The 18,565-nt window shown below is 41.9% G+C and overlaps 1 protein-coding gene across 1 annotated transcript in view; it reads left to right on the top strand.

Annotated features, from left to right (window-relative positions):
* Positions 1-7,007: 7,007 nt before the first annotated feature.
* SDHAF3 (succinate dehydrogenase complex assembly factor 3) overlaps positions 7,008-18,565 on the top strand; it is a 35,668-nt gene continuing 24,110 nt past the window's right edge. Inside the window, exon 1 of the mRNA XM_069859695.1 lies at positions 7,008-7,184. Coding sequence (XP_069715796.1) covers positions 7,023-7,184 — 162 coding nt within the window. The 5' untranslated portion in view covers positions 7,008-7,022. The remainder of the gene's footprint in view (positions 7,185-18,565) is intronic.

An 18,565-nucleotide genomic window follows, 5' to 3' on the forward strand; every position in this document is an offset into this window, starting at 1 on the left:
TTTCACCTGGGCCAGACATGGACAAGCAGTTACCTTCTCAACCAACAGCAAACATGTCTCGTATCTTCATCACCCTGTATTTCCCCAAGCCGAGGGGAAAGACCTGGTCCATCTTTTTAACAACATCCATGTATAATTGCTTGATTATCCAACTTTTCTGTGGGATTTGAAGCAGATTGTCCTGTGCTAGGACTGATTTTGCTCCTGTTGAATCAAGCATGAGGCTCTACTCCACTTTGACAGAGGCAGAAGCATCCCATGAATCTCCAATTATCCATAGCTTTTTCTAAGTCATTTATGGAACCATTCATTTTGCAATTGTTTCCCACAAAGAAGGGATAATTCCACATCTTTTTATTTTATGAGGCACACTGGAAAATGCCACAGAATACTTATCAGGCAATTTGTGCCATCATAACAGATCTTTGGCTTGGCATCTGAGTCAGAAAAGTCTGCCTTGGTCTGGAAAAGTATGCAAAAAGAAACTATCTTGAATCTATTTGAATATTTAGAGAGTTTATTAAAAATATCATAGTACTGAAATAAAAGATGCGATTTGTTGTGGTCTACACAATGCAGGAACAGGAAATGTGGCACAGGACTGCATGTTTTTTTTCATAGGAGGAAATTAAGCTGTACTTTAATATTTACCTATAGTTTAGAGAATAAGATTGCAGATTATCCTGTTTTTTTAACAGATGACAACAGAATTCAGCTTTGTCAGGAATATCAAGGATTCTGGAAAGGAATATCATGTCATTGCATTCTATGTTCAATCATTTATTTTGATTCACAAACAGGACTCGTCTCAGGATGCTCTTGATAATTGTTAAAATTACAGCAATTATAACAGTTCAATAAATACTTCATCTTCTTTAGTCAAAACATTACTGATAAAAGAAAACACGAAACATGGAAATGCTCCTCCAGTCTTTCTATACTCAGAGTTTGGACTGTAGCGAAGAACATGGCCACTCTGACAGATTTACAGGGTCAAAATCTTACTTCTATTTTTTATTGATATGCTGCAGCTCAAAAGATGATCAAGCAACTAGATCACTTTGCATCTATGCTTTAACAGAAATTGCTTGTGTATGCTTAGGAAAAGACTGAGATCATACAGAGACTTAACCACATAAATAAAGATCTAGCATATTGGCTAAGCCACTCTGTCTGGCTATGTGCTGCCCTATGGAAAAGTTGATACTGCCTCCCAAAATCCAAAGGCACTGTGAGGTATGACACAGAGATACTTTGGCATCTTTGTAGCATCTACTCCAATTTCAGCATAACTAACACTGAGCCAGTTCTCATAACCTGGTGGGCGACAGAAGAATCCTTATGGGATATCTAAATCACATATACCCCAAAACACACTTCTACCAGCTGTGCTTCCACTTGCCCAAAAGGAGTGGGATGAATCCCTTTCCTGAGGTACTTCTTCCTTTAGTGCAAGCTATGAAGTGCTTCCAGGCTGTGGAGCAGTGGGGATGGCAGCACAAATGCCCCAGTACCCTGCACAAAGGCAGTGCTGCATGGAAGCACGGGCAGGTGTCTGCAAAAGGCAAGTGGAGGAGTTGCACTCATGCATGTTAGCTATAATTATGTCTGGACTCAAGCTATGACATAGGTATTTTGAGTACAGATGACTAAGAGGTCATTATACAGGAATGGTGCCCCCAATAGCTCAACATATCTAAACAAGTTCTGACACTAAGTCCTTTTGTGCCCATACGTATAAGGGTTGCAGGGAGGATCCAGGGAAATGAGGGTCACAGGAAGGATCCAGGGAACTACAGGCCTGTCAGTCTGACCTCAGTGCCAGGGAAAGTCATGGAGCAGGTGATCTTGAGTGCTACCACAAAGCACACGCAAGAGAACCGGGTGATCAGGCCCAGTCAACACGGGTTCACAAAAGGCAAGTCTTGCCAAACTAACCTGATCGCCTTCTATGACAAAGTGACTCGGCTGCTGGATGAGGGAAAGGCTGTGGATGTGGTCTTTCTGGACTTCAGTAAAGCCTTTGACACAGTTTCTCACAGCATTCTGCTTTGGAAACTGTCAGCCTCTGGCCTGGACAGGCGCACACTCTCCTGGGTGGAAAACCGGTTGGATGGCCGGGCCCAGAGAGTGCTGGTAAATGGTGTGAAATCCAGCTGGGGGTCAGTGACAAGTGGCGTTCCCCAGGGTTTAGTGCTGGGTCCAGCCCTGTTCAATGTCTTTATCAATGACCTGGATGAAGGCATGGAGTGCACCCTTAGCAAGTTTGCGGACGACACTAAGCTGGGTGCAAGTGTTGATCTGCTGGAGGGTAGGGAGGCTCTGCAAAGGGATCTGAACAGGCTGGACGGCTGGGCGAGTCCAATGGCATGAGGTTTAACAAGGCCAAATGCCGGGTCCTGCACTTGGGGCACAACAACCCTATGCAGTGCTACAGACTAGGAGAAGTCTGCCTAGAAAGCTGCCTGGAGGAGAGGGACCTGGGGGTGTTGGTTGACAGCCGACTGAATATGAGCCAGCAGTGTGCCCAGGTGGCCAAGAAGGCCAATGGCATCTTGGCTTGTATCAGAAACGGTGTGACCAGCAGGTCCAGGGAGGTTATTCTCCCTCTGTACTCGGCACTGGTGAGACTGCACCTTGAATCCTGTGTTCAGTTCTGGACCCCTCACCACAAGAAGGATGTTGAGGCTCTGGAGCGAGTCCAGAGAAGAGCAACGAAGCTGGTGAAGGGGCTGGAGAACAGGCCTTATGAGGAGCGGCTGAGAGAGCTGGGGTTGTTTAGCCTGGAGAAGAAGAGGCTGAGGGGAGACCTCATTGCTCTCTATAACTGCCTGAAAGGAGGTTGTAGAGAGGAGGGAGCTTGGGAGGAGGGAGCCTCTTCTCCCAAGTGACAGGGGACAGGACAAGAGGGAATGGCCTCAAGCTCTGCCAGGGGAGTTTTAGGCTGGACATTAGGAAAAAATTTTTCACAGAAAGGGTCATTGGGCACTGGAACAGGGTATCCAGGGAGGTGGTTGATTCACCTTCCCTTGAGGTGTTTAAGGCACGGGTGGACGAGGTGCTGAGGGGCATGGTTTAGTGTTTGATAGGAATGGTTGGACTCAATGATCTGGTGGGTCTCTTCCAACCTGGTTATTCTATGAGTCTATGATACACAAGGGAGATGGCATTCGTCTGCCTCCGTGTCCTCTTCATATTCCCTGACAGAGCAGAGCACTTTGATAGATATATTCCTTTTATAGCCTTTGGGATATAATGCGAAAAGGTTGACAACCTAGCCTGTTATCAAACAGCTTGCTGATCCTATATCTCTGTCTTCTACTCCACAGGGAATTTACTAGCAAATTCCTCTCTCCTTGGGCAGCGCCTAGGAAAGGCGCAAAGAGCTGCAGCTGAACCAGCCTGGAGGTGCACAGATGCTGCAGGAATCCTTCTTTTCTGCCGGGCAGGGATCACTTTCCCTCTAGGATGGGCAAAATGGCTTTTAGCCTCTGCAGACGGAAAGGCAGTGTGTAAAAAATGTTGAAGGTCACAGATCTGGGTGATGCATCCTGCTATTATTGAAGCCACAAAACAAGTGCCCAGTAGAGGGCTTAAGCAGGTCACTAAAGGAAAAGGAGTACTGAAAACCACACAGTGTGGATGTAGCAAGAAGAAAGCTGTCCATGTGCAAAGTGTGATGCTCATTATATATAAAAAATTTAAATTAATTTTGTGAATGAATGCACCCTGGGATGATTCAGCAGAATTGCATCACTGCAAGGAAAATTGATAAAGCAAATAATTTTTTTTCACCACAATCTTCTAAAAATTTGAACATATTGCATGACACAGGTGTGTGAAGACAGAAAGACATAATGTATAAAGACGCATAAAGACATAGAGACAAAACGCATAAAGTCCAGATATCCTTCCTCAAAGAAACGTTTGCAGAAGATACAGTTTGAAAATATAGCAAAATCAATCCATTTGAGGATCAGACCTTCCCTGTCTGGGTCCCTCCGCCCACCCTGGCAGCATCACAGGCACAGAGAGAACTGGAAACTGCCAATGAGAAAAAGTGAAACGGTAACAGTTTTCTTTCACTTCTGTAACTTCTGTGCTACTGGGATCTTCAGTTTCCCGTCACCAAAATGCTTGGGGGAACAAACAAGCATCAGGAAAGGCAGTGAGCTACCTAGGATGTAGTTTGCTCTTTTCTCTGTTGCTCTTGTATAACTGACTTGGGCTTTTAGCAAGACAGTGCACCTATATGACATTTCTGAGTATCCTGGGAAAGCTTAACGCTCCCTGGACCTACAGAAATGTTTCCTTCATGTTCGAAGAGTCAGTGGTTTGACTGGCTAGAAGGAGCTTAACAGGGATCCATGATAAGACGGGACTTTTGCTGCTGCTGCTGCCTGATTTTCAGACGCTGCTTCTTTCCAAATATCCGTGACTGTTGACATTTGAAGATGTGTGGGTGGATTGGATGTGATGTTAAACAGCTGAAAAAACTTTATGGAGAGCTGCGGAATGGAAGTTTGAACTGTAGGTGGGAGGTAATGGAAAGTGGAAGCTCTATGGGAGCAAAGAGGTGGCAAAAAGCCCCAAGTAGCCCCACAGAGGCAGTAAGGTTTCTTACTGTGGCTCCTCTTACCTCTCACCTGTGCTTAAAAATGATGATAAATCAAATTTCAGTGTATGAAGCTCGAGTTTAGCAGACTGACACATTTGTTGCAAATTCTACCTGGGTATGAAGTGCACAGTACTTTCTTCTGGTGCTGAAAACTGTTTGTTTATTATTATTATGGTACTGTCATTCCCACACATCTTTTAAACTGAACCAAACTGCTTATTCATCCTCCATCTGTTTTAAAAGCAATATTTGCCACTGATTTTCCTGGTAATGCTGCGTGGATGCACATGGTGTGGATGCATTCTCTGCACAAGGCAGGCTCGGAGTTCATTCCACATCGCCTTCTGACTCTAAAAGCAGAGATTTAGTTCAGAATCACAGAATGGTTTGGGTTGGAAGGAACCATGAAGGTCATCTAGTCCTCACACCCCTGGAGTCAGAAGGGACATCTTCAATTAAATCAGGTTGCTCAGAGCCCCATCCAACCTGACCTTGCCTGTTTCCAGGGATGGGGAAATGAATGCACCCTGCGATGGTTCAGCAGAATTGCATCACAGCAAGGAAAACTGATAAAGCAAATAATTTTTTACCTCCATCACCTCTCTAGGGAATTTGTTCCAGTGTTTCACCACCCTCAGTGTAAAAAATTTCTTCCTAACATCTAGTCTAAACCTCTCCTCTTTTAGTCTAAAACCACTACCCCTTGTCCTCTTGCTACAGACCCTGCTAAAAAGTTTTCCCCCACCTATCTTATAAGCCCCCTTTAGGTACTGAAAGGCTGCAACAAGGTCCCCTTGGAGTTTTCTCCAGGGTGAACAACCCCAGGTCTCTCAACCTCTCTTCACAGGAGAGGTGTTCCAGACTTTCAATCATTTTTCTGGCCCTCCTTTGGCCCTGCTCCAACAGATCCATGTCTTCGTGTGCTGAAGATTCCAGAGCTGGACACAGTATTCCAAGCGTGGTCTCACCAAAGAGGAGTAGCGAGGCAGAATCACAGAATAGTTTGGGCTGGAAGGGACCTGAAAGATCATCCAGTTCCGATGGTCCTGCCGTGGGTACGGACACCTCCCACTAGACCAGTTTGCCCAAGGCTCCATCCAACCTGGCCTTGAACACCTCCAGGGATGCGGCATCCATGTGTCCCTGCACATCGCAGGGGGGTTGGAACTGGATGATCTTTAAGGTCCGTTTCAACCCCAAACTATTCTATGATTATATGATTCTCTGATTCACAGCTTTGCTGGGCAGCCTGTTGCAGTGCCTCACCACCCTCATCATGAAGAATTTCTTCTTGTCTAAATACTCCCTCCTCCAATTTAAAGCCATTCCTGCTTATCCTATCACTCCAGGCCTTGATAAAAAGTCCCTTCCCAGCTTTCTTGTAGCACCTTCAGGTACTGGAAGGTTGCGATAAGGTCTCCTTGGAGCCTTCTCTTCTCCAGGCCAAACAAGCCCAACTCTCTCAGTCCGTCCTCGTATGGGAGGTGCTCCAGCCTTCTGATCATACTTGTAGCCTCCTCTGGACCCATTCCAACAACTCCATATCCTTCTTATGTTGAGGACTCCAGAACTGGACACAACGCCCTGTGAGAATTGATAAGTTTTGCAGTAGATGGTTTGTATGTTTAGTTGTCTTGTAATATAAATCTGTTTTGAACCAAGAAATAATATTCAGACAATCTCCAGACATGGACGAATAACCTGAAAGAATAAACATTCTCTTAGAGTTGCAAGAATTTATTGATATGCTTAATTGTCTTGTGAGATGTAGCTGTCTTAGGTCAAGAGATAAACCGGAGGAAGTCTCCAGACATGGCTGGATAACCTAAAAATATTCTTTGGGGGCTTCCAACCCAAACTATTCTATGATTCTATCATTCTATGATTCTATGACTTACATTGTTCTTCGCCTAAAACTAGTATATAGTGTTCAGCCTGGAGAAGGACTTATAGCGACCTTCCAGTACCTGAAGGGGCTACGGGAGGGGTGAGGAGGGACTGTTTACATAGGCTTGAGTGATAGGACTAGGGGCAATGGGTGTAAATTGGAGAGGGGCAGATTTAGACTAGATATAAGGAGTAATTTCTTCACTACGAGGGTGGTGAGGCACCGGCACAGGTTGCCCAGGGAAGCCGTGGCTGCCCCATCCCTGGAGGTGTTCAAGGCCAGGCTGGATTGGGCCTTGGGCAGCCTGACCTAGTGGGGAGGTGTCCCTGCCCACGGCAGGGGCGTTGGAACTGGATGGTCTTTAAGGCCCCTTCCGCCCCAATACCTTCTGCGCTCTGACCCCGTGGCCCCGTCCCTCTCCAGCCCCCGCCCCTCACTGACGCAGCCCACCCATAGGCCCCGCCCCCAGTGACCCCCGCCCCCCGCTCCACCCCACCCCCGCCCCCCGTCGCGGCCATGGCGGTCGGCGCGCGCGAGCTGCTGCGGCGGGTGTTGCGGCTGCACCGGTCGCTGCCGCCCGCCCTGCGCGCGCTGGGAGATCGCTACGCCAAGGAGGAGTTCCGCAGGCACCGCGCCGCCCCGCCCGCCGAGGCGCAGCGCTTCCTGCGCGAGTGGGAGGCAAGTGCCCCGCGGCCTCCTGGGCGGCCTGTCCCGCGGGGGGAGGCGGGCAGCGGGCGGCCGGCTGGGGCTGGCGCCCTCCCGGGAGGGCGCGGGCAGGTCGGGGCTCGGGGCTCTGGTTGCTCTGCCTCGTGAGCGGCTCTGCCCGCGCGCACAACGCGGAGACGCGAAATTATCTGTATAAGTTGTAGTAACGTGTCATGGAATCACAGAGACACAGAAGGGTTTGGGCTGGGAGGGACCTTACACGTCACAGAATAATAATTATAGAAGAGTTTAGGTTGGAAGGGACCTTAACGATCATCCAGTTCCAACCCCCCTGCCACGGGCAGGGACGCCTCCCACCGGATCAGGTTGCTCAAAGCTTCACCCAACCTGGCCTTGAACCCCTCCAGGGGCATCCACAACTTACCTGGGCAACTTACACCAGTGCCTCACCACCGTAACAGTAAAAAAAATTCTTCCTAATGTCTTACCTGAACCCTAATGTCTACTAACTTCTTAATATATAGTCTAAAAGACATCTTCCTAATATCTAATCTAAGTCTTTCAGCTTAAAACCTGTCAGCCCTTGTCTTATCCCCTCATAAAAAGCCCCACCTCAGCTTTCCTGTAGGGCCCCTTCAGGTACTGGAAGGCTGCTATAAAATCTCCCCGGAATGTTCTCTTGTCTAGGCGGAACAATCCCAACTCTCTTAGCATTATATATTAACTATATAATAAATTTTTATAAAATTATTTATACTATTTATAAGATAATTAATACTATTATAATGTATATCAATACATTGCTAATTGTATAATTATAACTAGCTAAACACATAATATACATAACTTCCCCAGAAATTGTATTTCATTTTTGTGTGATGTTTTTTTTGAGTGTTTCCTAAGGAAACAAGTCTTACGTGAACACTGCTTCTCCACTTGCCCCGCCTCCCGCTGGACTTTGTGGCTGGTATCAGCAGCGACAGAAAAGCAGATCACTTACAAGCGATAAGGATGAGCAGCAGAGGAGAGAGCCCCCTGAGGTGCTTTCCCCACATTCCTGAATTCCAGCAGATTCTGGTATATTAATAGACCTCAAAAAAATCCACATGACAGGCAAATGTTACAGATGCTTCACAGAGGAAAACCCCTCAATTAAACTGTAAAAACAATAGCAAGAAACTGATATATAAATAAACTTTCCATTAATTTTCATGCTTATTGAGCTACTGTTTTAGTAGTATTTTTGAATCTCAAAACGGTTTTCCTTTGTGTGGAGGAAAATCGAATTCTGCTCTGCCCTGGAAGCTGGTTAGCAAAGGAAGTGTCCGGTGCTTCCAGGTTTACTGACAGAAGGGTAATGTCAGGGGGAGCTGATCCATCCTTTCTACCCGCTGTAGCTCAAATCCTGGGGGGAAAACAACTCCTTTAACCTCGTGCCGAGGTGTCAGGAAACAGCAGGGAGAACACTGCCTGGTATTCTCTTCAGCGGAAAGGAGGAAATGTATTTCAGTTGCCTCTTGCCAACTGATAGATCCTGAATTCAGGAAAATTTATATCTGCTTCTCCAGTGTCTGATGCTATTGTAATTCTCGATTGCCATTTACTGGATATTGCCAAAATGTTTCTGCATCGCTGCTTCCAATTTTAACGTAAGCTGAAAAGACAAGTTGCAACTTACTATTTTCAGTGCTAAAATCTTCCTTAAAATAGTTTTCGAACAGGAAGAAGATCTTTATATTGAAGTATCTTTAACCATTTCTGTGAAGTAAATAAGTAGTGAAAATGTTTTTCAGTTTTAAAATGTTTTAAAAGTAGGTTATAGGGAAAACTGGGAAAAAAATAGAGTACAAGGAACCGAAGTCAGATTTTGAAACCTGCCATTTAGTGCTGTTATTTCTAATGTGTTCAAGGAAAGGAAACTAATTTAATAACTGTTTTGAGTGTGTGTGTATAAAGAACTTTACAAATATGTCTGTCTTCTAACAAGATGATAGGAGATTTTATCACATTGTTAATGGGGCTCATCTTCAATTTTTATTTTGTTCTGGGTTTTTTTCTTCCCCAAGGAAGTGTTTCAAGAGCGGAATTTAAATCAGACTGTAATATTTATGGCCTGTAGGACTCTGCATCTTCCAATATGCTGTGGTTCCCACCCCCTTGAAGACTTGAACTAAATAATGGGGGAAGGAGCACCATAGGTGACTTAAATTAGGCAGCAGCAGAAGATGCTGTGGTTGATGTTGGACTCTCTCTGGGCAGCAGGACTCTCCTTTAATGAGAAATAGGCTGGGTGCTCTAGAACAGTTCTTGCAGAACATGCCAGCATACTTGCGAAGTGCCCAGTTCTTGAAGGGCGTATGAACTGCACAATTATCAGTGCGCAAAGCTGTGATTTGCCGCTTCACGTACATGAACCGTGGCTGTACTTCTTGCATCTGTATCTATTTTTATTAAAATATCTTGAGATGAGGAGACTCATTCTGCAGAATTACCTGAAATTTTCTCACAGCTAATATATTGAATAAATTGCCTTTGAAATGCTTTGGCCACCCTTCACTCTGAAAGCCTTTTTATAAGCTTTCAGATGAACTGAGACTGATTTGGGAGCTGCCATCTGCTGCTGCATACTCAGAAGAAAGGTGACATTTTTTTCATTCCTGATAACAAATCTAGGCATTATATTGGTAAAATTAAGGCAGAAGTGTACCTCTCTGTCTGGGGGACCTGATCACGTAGCCTCTTGAGAATGGCTTCTTTTTTGAATCAATGTGATACCAGATATACAAATAATTGTCATTCATCAAATTTGTTTTCAATTGCCCACGTCACTTGCATTACTTAGTTTGCTGGGATGATTGTGGGATGGTTCCATGACATAGTTGTCCCGATACATGTCTCTCTGCTGGTGACTGAGTAAACTTACAGAATTTTTTGCTTCCTAATTCCTTGGGCTACTATGATCTTCTCTCGCCATTCTTGATTTCTTTTTAAGGTTCTGGTATTAAAAAAATACATTGAGATGTTGAAAGGAGTATTTGAAGAGCAAATATCCAGAGCAAGTTGGCTGGGGATAAGAGGATGCTGTGCCCAGTTCTGGAGTCAGACTAGATCGATTGGGAGTGGGACATGTGGATTGCCCTTTGTATAATCTTTCAGCAAATATATGGGTTGCGTAAGTCTAAAACTGCTGCTGACTTTCTGTGTTCTGCTCTCAGTTTCAGTGAAGTACATTATATAAGTGATCTTTTCTTTGCCTGATGAAGAAATACATTTTTTGGAAGTGAAGTATGTTTTTAAGGATTTTGCCATTTTATGACTTCAATAAAAGTTGTGAAATAGGATTTAAGAGTAGTATTTCTTTGTAACATTACTGGATACACTGGAATTTGCTTTTGGTGATTTTTATGGCTGCCTGGATGAAAACCTTCTTATTAAGTGTAAATTCCTACTGAGACTTATGTATTTAGCCCCCACTTAGGGTGTTCACAGGTATTAATTTGTAAGAACTAAATTGGAGACAATTTCCTCTATTTTCTTTAATATTTCTCAGAAGGCAGGAAAGAATTTCTCACTTTTCCAAGAGCTGCAGAGTTGTGGCTAATATATTGAAGAGCGTGTTAGATTCAGGTATGACCAGCTGCAGGAAATCAGTCTGATGTTCTGACCTGGTGACCACGGTGGCCTGCTTAGCTTTAAGATTTGAAGTCTGCCTATGTAAGGTGGCAGTTTGCCCTGGTGCACCCATGATTTAGTGAGTCCCCTGAACCAGCATTCATGTGCAATTGTCACTTTGACCAAAAATGTAAAGGCAATGTTGACCACATGGATTCCCATAGCCAAGTTTCATGGTAATAACATCCTTTTGATGTTAATCCATCCCTTCAGTGCTCCTTCAAGTTTGGGTTTAGAAGCAGGAACTGATGTCCACTCTTCCACGGAGAATGCAGGTAGTCTGGGAGCTTTCTTATGCAGAGAGACTTGGGGTAAACCTGGTGGATACCTGCTGGCTTGTGTATAGTGCACAGCTGTTACGGGAAGGGGTATTCTGGTGTTTCTTATCTGGAAAGCGGCGTCATTCTCTTTCAGATTCATCTGCCTACTGTGAAGGCGAGTAATTTCTTGATTTTTTTTTTCTGTGTACATATTGCTGTAGGATAGCATTTGATTAACTTCTTTGGTTTAACTGTAGGTCTGAGGTTGATGGAAAATAAGACTTAAAGGCAAATATGATGTTTTGATTTAGATCTTTACTATATTTTCCAGATTAAAATTTTGATAAACTGTGGCTTCAGTGCTCTCAGTGCTTCCACTGTGTTACTATGCCAATTATCTCTGTATTATCATATGTATGATTGCATGTAGCTAGTCAGATGGCTGTCCTGATAACTGTGCCTGTCTGCTAGTGGAAGGTTTTATTTACAATTGTTTTGACACAGCCAGAAATAATATCTGTAAAGTATATAACATGCCTTTTACATTTAAAGTGTGGCATTGATTAAATCCCAGCTGCAACTTGTTGGCAGAGTACAGTTATTCTTATAACTTAGATTAAGAAGTTTATATTGCTATAGAATTGGGCAAATCCCTAACAGGCGTAACGGTTTATTCCATGTATTGAGTAGCACTGCCTTGGGAAATGAGCAAGGCATATTTATGTTAATGCTCTCAGATCAAAGAAACTGTAGAATTTTTGTGTATGCCTGCTTGTCGATACTTTCCTAACGAGTACAGATTTGTGACAGCCAGCATGTGGTTAGGTCTTTAAATAAGAGAACAGGAATGGTCGGACACAGTAGAAGCAGGACCAGCAGTGACGCATTTGTCAGTTTAAAAGGTAATCCAGGTTTCCATCTAGTGGTGGTATAGAATTCTGTCCAAGCCCTATGAGAAAGAGCATATGCATAAGCATGCTAGCTAATATACTGTAGTGCTCATGTTTTGAAAATTAGGAAATCAAAGCCTTTATTATACATAAACTATATATGTAACAGCACATAATTCTCTGGGCTTCTAGATTTTTTAAGTTAGAGCTGTTGTGCTCAGGAATCCATTATTTCAGCAGTTCACATTCCGATTCCTAAGTACCCTTTGAATCTAACAGTTTATATTATTTGTTGTGAATTAGCGTGATTCCACTATTTCAGTGTTCCTTGACAGACATTTCAAAAAGTTTAACTCGATACAGCTTGCATAAAGAAAATGGATGTCTTAAAATGTTGTCTTTAAGTTTTATGTTTGCAAGTATGAGTCTTGTTAATTTTTTCGTTTACTTTTAGACTTGAAAGAAAGAGGAGATAGGTATTCTTATTGCTTTGCCCCATCTTGGTGTTCCAGCACTGTCCATTTTTATTATTTAAAGCACTTTACAGTAGAATTTAGAGATTAGTTTTTATGAGGATGATAATTGAAGTAACTGATCCACAAATCTTTTGAATTTTTTGTATTTTAAAACAATGCTGTAAGTCAAACAGGAAATTTGAGTATGAAATAGAATTGCAAATTTATAAAGATTTCTGCTTGTTTGTGTTTTATTGACACTTTCATTCTAGCATTTGTTTGGTACTTGTGTGACTATTGCCAGCCTGTAGTGTTTTGGAAGCATGGTAGGTTTTCCTATGTTTTCAATGCATTTCCACTATCAACACTATAAATACTGCCAACTTTCCACAAGTGCTGTCAAGTACCATATTTTGTAATTGCTGCAATAATATTATGAGTGCTGTGATTGCACATACTGTATAGATGTGCTTTTCTGTCCTGTGTAGACACAAAATTGATATTTTCTGTCAATTAAAATGGAATCTGGAGCACATCTGAATAATTATTTTGGAATTGTTTTATTTTCTTTTCTTCTTTCAGCATAATGTGAGGTGTCTGCACAAGTAGTATTACACAAATTGGAGGGTTTTTAAAGCCCTAGATGTGTGTATCATATCTGAATATGGAGCTGTGCTTAGGACATACTGATGTGTTTGGACCTATTAAGGGATGAAGGCTTTTTAATGCAGTTCACTAATACTTAAGTCAGTTAATCAAATATGTTTTTTTGCAAGAAGGAGAACTTTAGATTTTGACTTCAGAATCTTGTATTTAGTAGCATCTCTATCAATCTTAATGTTGATTTAGCTGTCTTTCCTAATGCTAAGAGCTTTGGCTGTTTTAACGCTGAGGCTGACTGTATCTACAGCCATACATCTGACTGATATCCTGCTGTTTGTACACCTCACTCCTGGGAATAAATTGAGCAGAAAATTTCTGCTGAAATGTTTTTATTTCTGTCTCTCAGAGCTGCTAGTTCTGAACTGCATTTTTGAAGGATATGATTTAGGAAACATACTTAATCATAGTGTGTGATAAAATGTTAGAATTTATAATTTGTTAAAGGTCATTTCCAGAAGTAATGTTAATGAGATATTTCTAATAAAATGTTCGTTACACCAAAAACTAAGTTTGAAATGATACTAGAAGTAAAGCAACTAAATGTTAGTGTCTAGGCTTAGTGATATGTGGGGAGCTTGAGTTCTGTTAATATGATCCTTTTCTGTTATTTCAGGGATGTTAATGACTGAGACAGAAAAGAGCATAATGCACTTTCCCCCCCTCTGCAGTACCTAGATGAATCTGTAGAATACCTTCTAAGTTGATCTTGCACCCATCTTTCAAGACTGGCTAGATACTAAATACAGATACATATTCCTTAGGTCTGTGGGAATTCCTGGATGATGTAAAATTGATACACTAGTTTTATGCTATTTTCTACTAAATTTTCTTTCTCCTGAACTATTTTCTTCTATAATTTAGAGGAAATTAACAGATCGTTAGGTCACTGCAACATTCTTTTCTTTTTTTTCTTTTTTTCCCCTTTTGTCTGACTCTGAGCCAGAAGCAGCCTGGTGGCAGGGTTTGAAGTCTCCCAACAGCTGTGCTTCCCCCTGCCCCGAATATAACTGAAGAAATTTAATTGTGTTGGTGGTATTGATATCTGCATAGAGTGAAACAGAGCAACTGGTTTAGTTTATAATCAGTTTCTTGCTTTTTATGATTGCATACTGGATACATGTGATCTTTGTAGTTGAATTGAATTTGTATACTGTTTGATGTATATAATCCGTATTGAGGGAAGAATTCATATTACATTACCAATCTTTGAAACTTTGTCACCTAGCTGAAGTTTGTAATGCCCTTGTGTAGTCTGATAGCTGATTTTTGACTCAAAAAACGAGAAGTATCTTCATAAGAATGCAGTTTTTGAAGTGTACACATGATGGCAGCAGATACTTAAATTGAGAAGGCTTATACCTGTACTAGAAACAAGTAGGATATTGAATTTCCTAATATAAACTAGAATTTCCACAGATTCAGTTATTGTTGAATTATTTCAATAATAACTGAAGGGGGCTGGAGAGCAGGTCTTATGAGGAGTGGCTGAGAGAGCTGGGGTTGTTTAGCCTGGAGAAGAGGAGGCTGAGGGGAGACCTCATTGCTCTCTACAACTACCTGAAAGGAGGTTGTAGAGAGGAGGGTGCTGGCCTCTTCTCCCAAGTGACAGGGGACAGGACGAGGGGGAGTGGCCTCAAGCTCTGCCAGGGGAGGTTTAGGCTGGACATTAGGAAAAAATTTTTCACAGAAAGGGTCATTGGGCACTGGAACAGGCTGCTCAGGGAGGTGGTTGATTCACCTTCCCTGGAGGTGTTTAAGGCACGGGTGGACGAGGTGCTGAGGGATATGGTTTATTGTTTGATAGGAATGGTTGGACTCGATGATCCGGTGGGTCTCTTCCAACCTGGTGATTCTATGATTCTGTGATTCTATTTATTAAAAAACATCTTGAGATTCTTTTACTTCCTGCTGCAGATTTTGAGAAGGCTTTTTAATTCAAAAACTTTACCATGATTTCCACCTGGTTTAGCCACAGTATTTTCCTAATGTGTTTTCTGGTTTTGATTTGCATTGGGGGTTTGCTACCCCAGTATCGAAACGCAGCAGCTACACCATTAGTTTGCAATGTTTAGCATGGCTGCCCTTTGATGCTCTAGCAGGGAAAAGGGCACCTACAACACCGTTATCCCTTAAGCGCTGCCCTAGCACTTCTGGTTCCCCAGTGGCGCTGAAGTTGCTTTGCTGAAACCCATTATTTTTTAATCAGTTGGAGAAATATATCTGATCTCTCTGCAAAGAGATGTCTTATATTCCTCTTTCACTCTTTTTTAGAGTGCTGATCTCTTATTTTGTGATGATTTTTACTCAAATTGGCTCTCACAGTTGGATTTGTAAATGAGTTAAACCTGCAATGGAGAAACACCCTGTGCTAGCCCCTGTGATATTTAAAAATATTAAATAATATCCTAATCACATTCTAGAAATTTTATAAACCGCCAGTGTTATGAGTCTACATTTTTCAACAGATATCAGCATAGTAAAGGTCCTCTTTTTCCTGCAGTTGGAAAGTTCTTGGAGTTCTTAAAAGTCTTTTTTTTCTTGTAGTTTTGTGATTAAATTGTCTAACATGATAGCTTTGTGTCACTGATTCCTCTTCAGACTTTTCTCTGGCACATTTATCAGACTAAATACTTTCTTCTTCCTGTACTCCTTAACAGACTTACATTTTTGACACACCGTATAGTATTTTCTTCTTTATTTTTCCCCATTCTGGTCTTCTCTTTCCAAGTTCTCATCTTGTTATCTAGATCAGTAATGTAAATTTTCCAGCAAATGTTCTTGGCCCAATGAAATACCCTTAGTACCTCCGTCAGTGATCATGCCTGGGCTCTGTCTTGGACTCTGCACTGAGATGTGTACAGTAGCTCCTTAGATTCCACCTGTAGGCTTCTATTATCATCAGACTGGAAGGGAGTCAGGAAGTGCTGTGACCAGGCCGTGGTGGAGCATTGAAGACACCAAGGCTGAGTCTTTCTGTGAGCATAGCTTGTGTTTACCAACAACAGCCTGTCTTCGTTTCAATAAGTCTAACAATTGGATGATTGCTGTTTGAGATCAACATTGGATAATGGCAGTTGGAAACCAGCTGGTTGTTTAGCCACAGATCAGATGTCATAACATACATGACGTAAAAGGCCATCTTTTCTTGCTGCTATGGTATCAGGAAGGGAGATAATTATCACAGCAGCTTTCTGCTCTGGTTTCTTGTAACTAACCTGGTAGCTGAGAAGAGTCATTACAAAATTCTGATGAGGAATGGCAGCTGGCAGTAGAGGATGCCCAAAGGATATGGAGCTTCAGTGTGCAGACACAAAACTATCTTTTAAAAATTGTATTTTATTATAATATTTTTTCATATGGAATCTGTTGAGTTTTGAAGTGATTATATTTTTGGAAGTGTGTAGTAATAGCCCAGTATGCATACTTTTTTCACCAAAAAAAGAACTGTATTGTTAATAATTTCACATTTTAGATGCTGTTGCAAAGTACGTTGGTATTGCATGGTGCTGTTAAGAATAGGAAGTTTTCTTTAAAAATGAGAATGTAGTATAAACATGTATTTATATGTACTTTCATTTCTTGACATGGGTGATACATTTAAGCTGAATCTCTTCCTCTTTTTTCTGTCACTTCCAAAACAAACAGGCATGTATCAGTCATCCACCATGATATTTTAGGCCAAAAGCCATAGTCTGCCACAGTTACAGGAACTATAGCTTATAAGAATAGCACCTCATGGAAAGCGTAGGTCAGCTTTAGGCTGTGGTACAATCAGGTTGCTCTAAAATGAAGGATATTCTGGTTCACTTTGAAATTTCTTGTTCTGTGTATGTACTTCATTTGCCGTAGTTTAGATTTGATTTAATGCTTAGAATTAATTTGAAAGTGTGTAGCAAATCGCGATAGTCAGTTGTTTTCTAGGCTTCTTGAACTTTTCAATTCAGTTGCTTGTTCACTGTGAAGCATGCGAGCAAGCTTTTTTACATCCATTGCAGCGAGTCATTGTAAGATATTTAAGAGATCCATGATGTGAGAAGTTTTAATTAAATAACAAGGATATATTACATCTTTAGTGGTTTACAAAGATGGGATTTTGTGTAGCTGTGGGTTTTTTTTCCCGCTAGTTGTGCTGCTGATTGACTAGTGAAGAGAAATTTCAGAGGCAGTGCTGGCAATGTCGTTCTGGTTCATGGGCAGTTCAGTAGCATCACTCTAACGGAAATGAGTTACACTGCTAAGGAAAACATCATCATCCTATCAGTCAAGAATCAAGTAAAAGTAGTTTTGTGAATAATGCGAACTCTGATTTTCCTTCTGTTCTCTTTTTTTCTTTTTTATTTTAATGGTGAATCTGATTTTTGTGGAGGGCCTGTCTGCCAGAAGATGCCACTCCTCAGCAGCGGACTGGTTTCCCAAACTTGACCAGACTGAGGAAGGTAGTTGTGGTAGACTTCTAGTTTTAGAAACATTGATGGCAGTTTGCCTAGGATTGTCTGTTTTCCTTGAGAACAACAACCTATGCTATAAACAATTAAATATTTATATCTTACAATGGAGCTGTTTAAATGTTTTTTTTCCTGCTGATGCATTAAACCCCAGGGTGGCAGCAGTGGCAGTACACAGAGTAAGTTGTCTTTGCTCTTCAAAGTTTTGTGTAGAGTAGTGTTTTGGTTGAATAGAGGATGACCCAGAAATCTTTTAGGACTCAGGAAGATTCTTTATGGAAGGATTTTGAGTGATGAAAAGGTGGCTGAAAGGGTGTAGTGAGGTGGATGTCTTAAAAGCCCAAGTCTCAATGACTTGAAATAGGACAAGTCCCTGTAAAACCTTTAGGCCTATTGAACAACAGCTGACTAAGATGTAAGTACATCTACCAAGAAAAAACTAAGAAGCCATGCAGTGAAAATAGACAAGGGAATCCTGGGGAAGAACATTCTCTTGTTTGTCTTATCTAAATTTTGGAAAGACAGTATTCTGTGATTAGATGTCCTGGGACATGAATAATGGCATATTGCTATCTGCAAACTTGAAACAATGATCTTTTGGATGTCTGATGTTTTGGATGTGGGAGACGCCTGTCTTGACCTCTGTAGATATCTGCAGTAGAAGACAATTTTGATAATTGGTAAATACTACTGGATCAGCAGACCATGGTCTGAGATGATGGATGCCATCCTTCCAGCCCCACCATCTTCCATCTGTACAGATCCAGTCTGCCAGTAATGGAAGACTTCCCAGTGTGTCTAGTGCATTGTTCATTTTTCACACACATCTACCTGTGTCTGTTGTTCTAAAGGGTTTAGTTTTATTTTCCTGATGAGAGAAGATCTGTTAACAAGATATATGTATATATTTCTGCCCCCTCCCACTCTAAAAGTAATGTGGACTGCTTTCTTATTGCTGGTGGGAAACCTGTGATGATCTGGGGCTGCCATTGAACCCTTTTTTCAACT

Source organism: Phaenicophaeus curvirostris, chromosome 6 (genome assembly GCF_032191515.1).
Source record: "Phaenicophaeus curvirostris isolate KB17595 chromosome 6, BPBGC_Pcur_1.0, whole genome shotgun sequence".
NCBI lineage: Eukaryota > Metazoa > Chordata > Aves > Cuculiformes > Cuculidae > Phaenicophaeus > Phaenicophaeus curvirostris.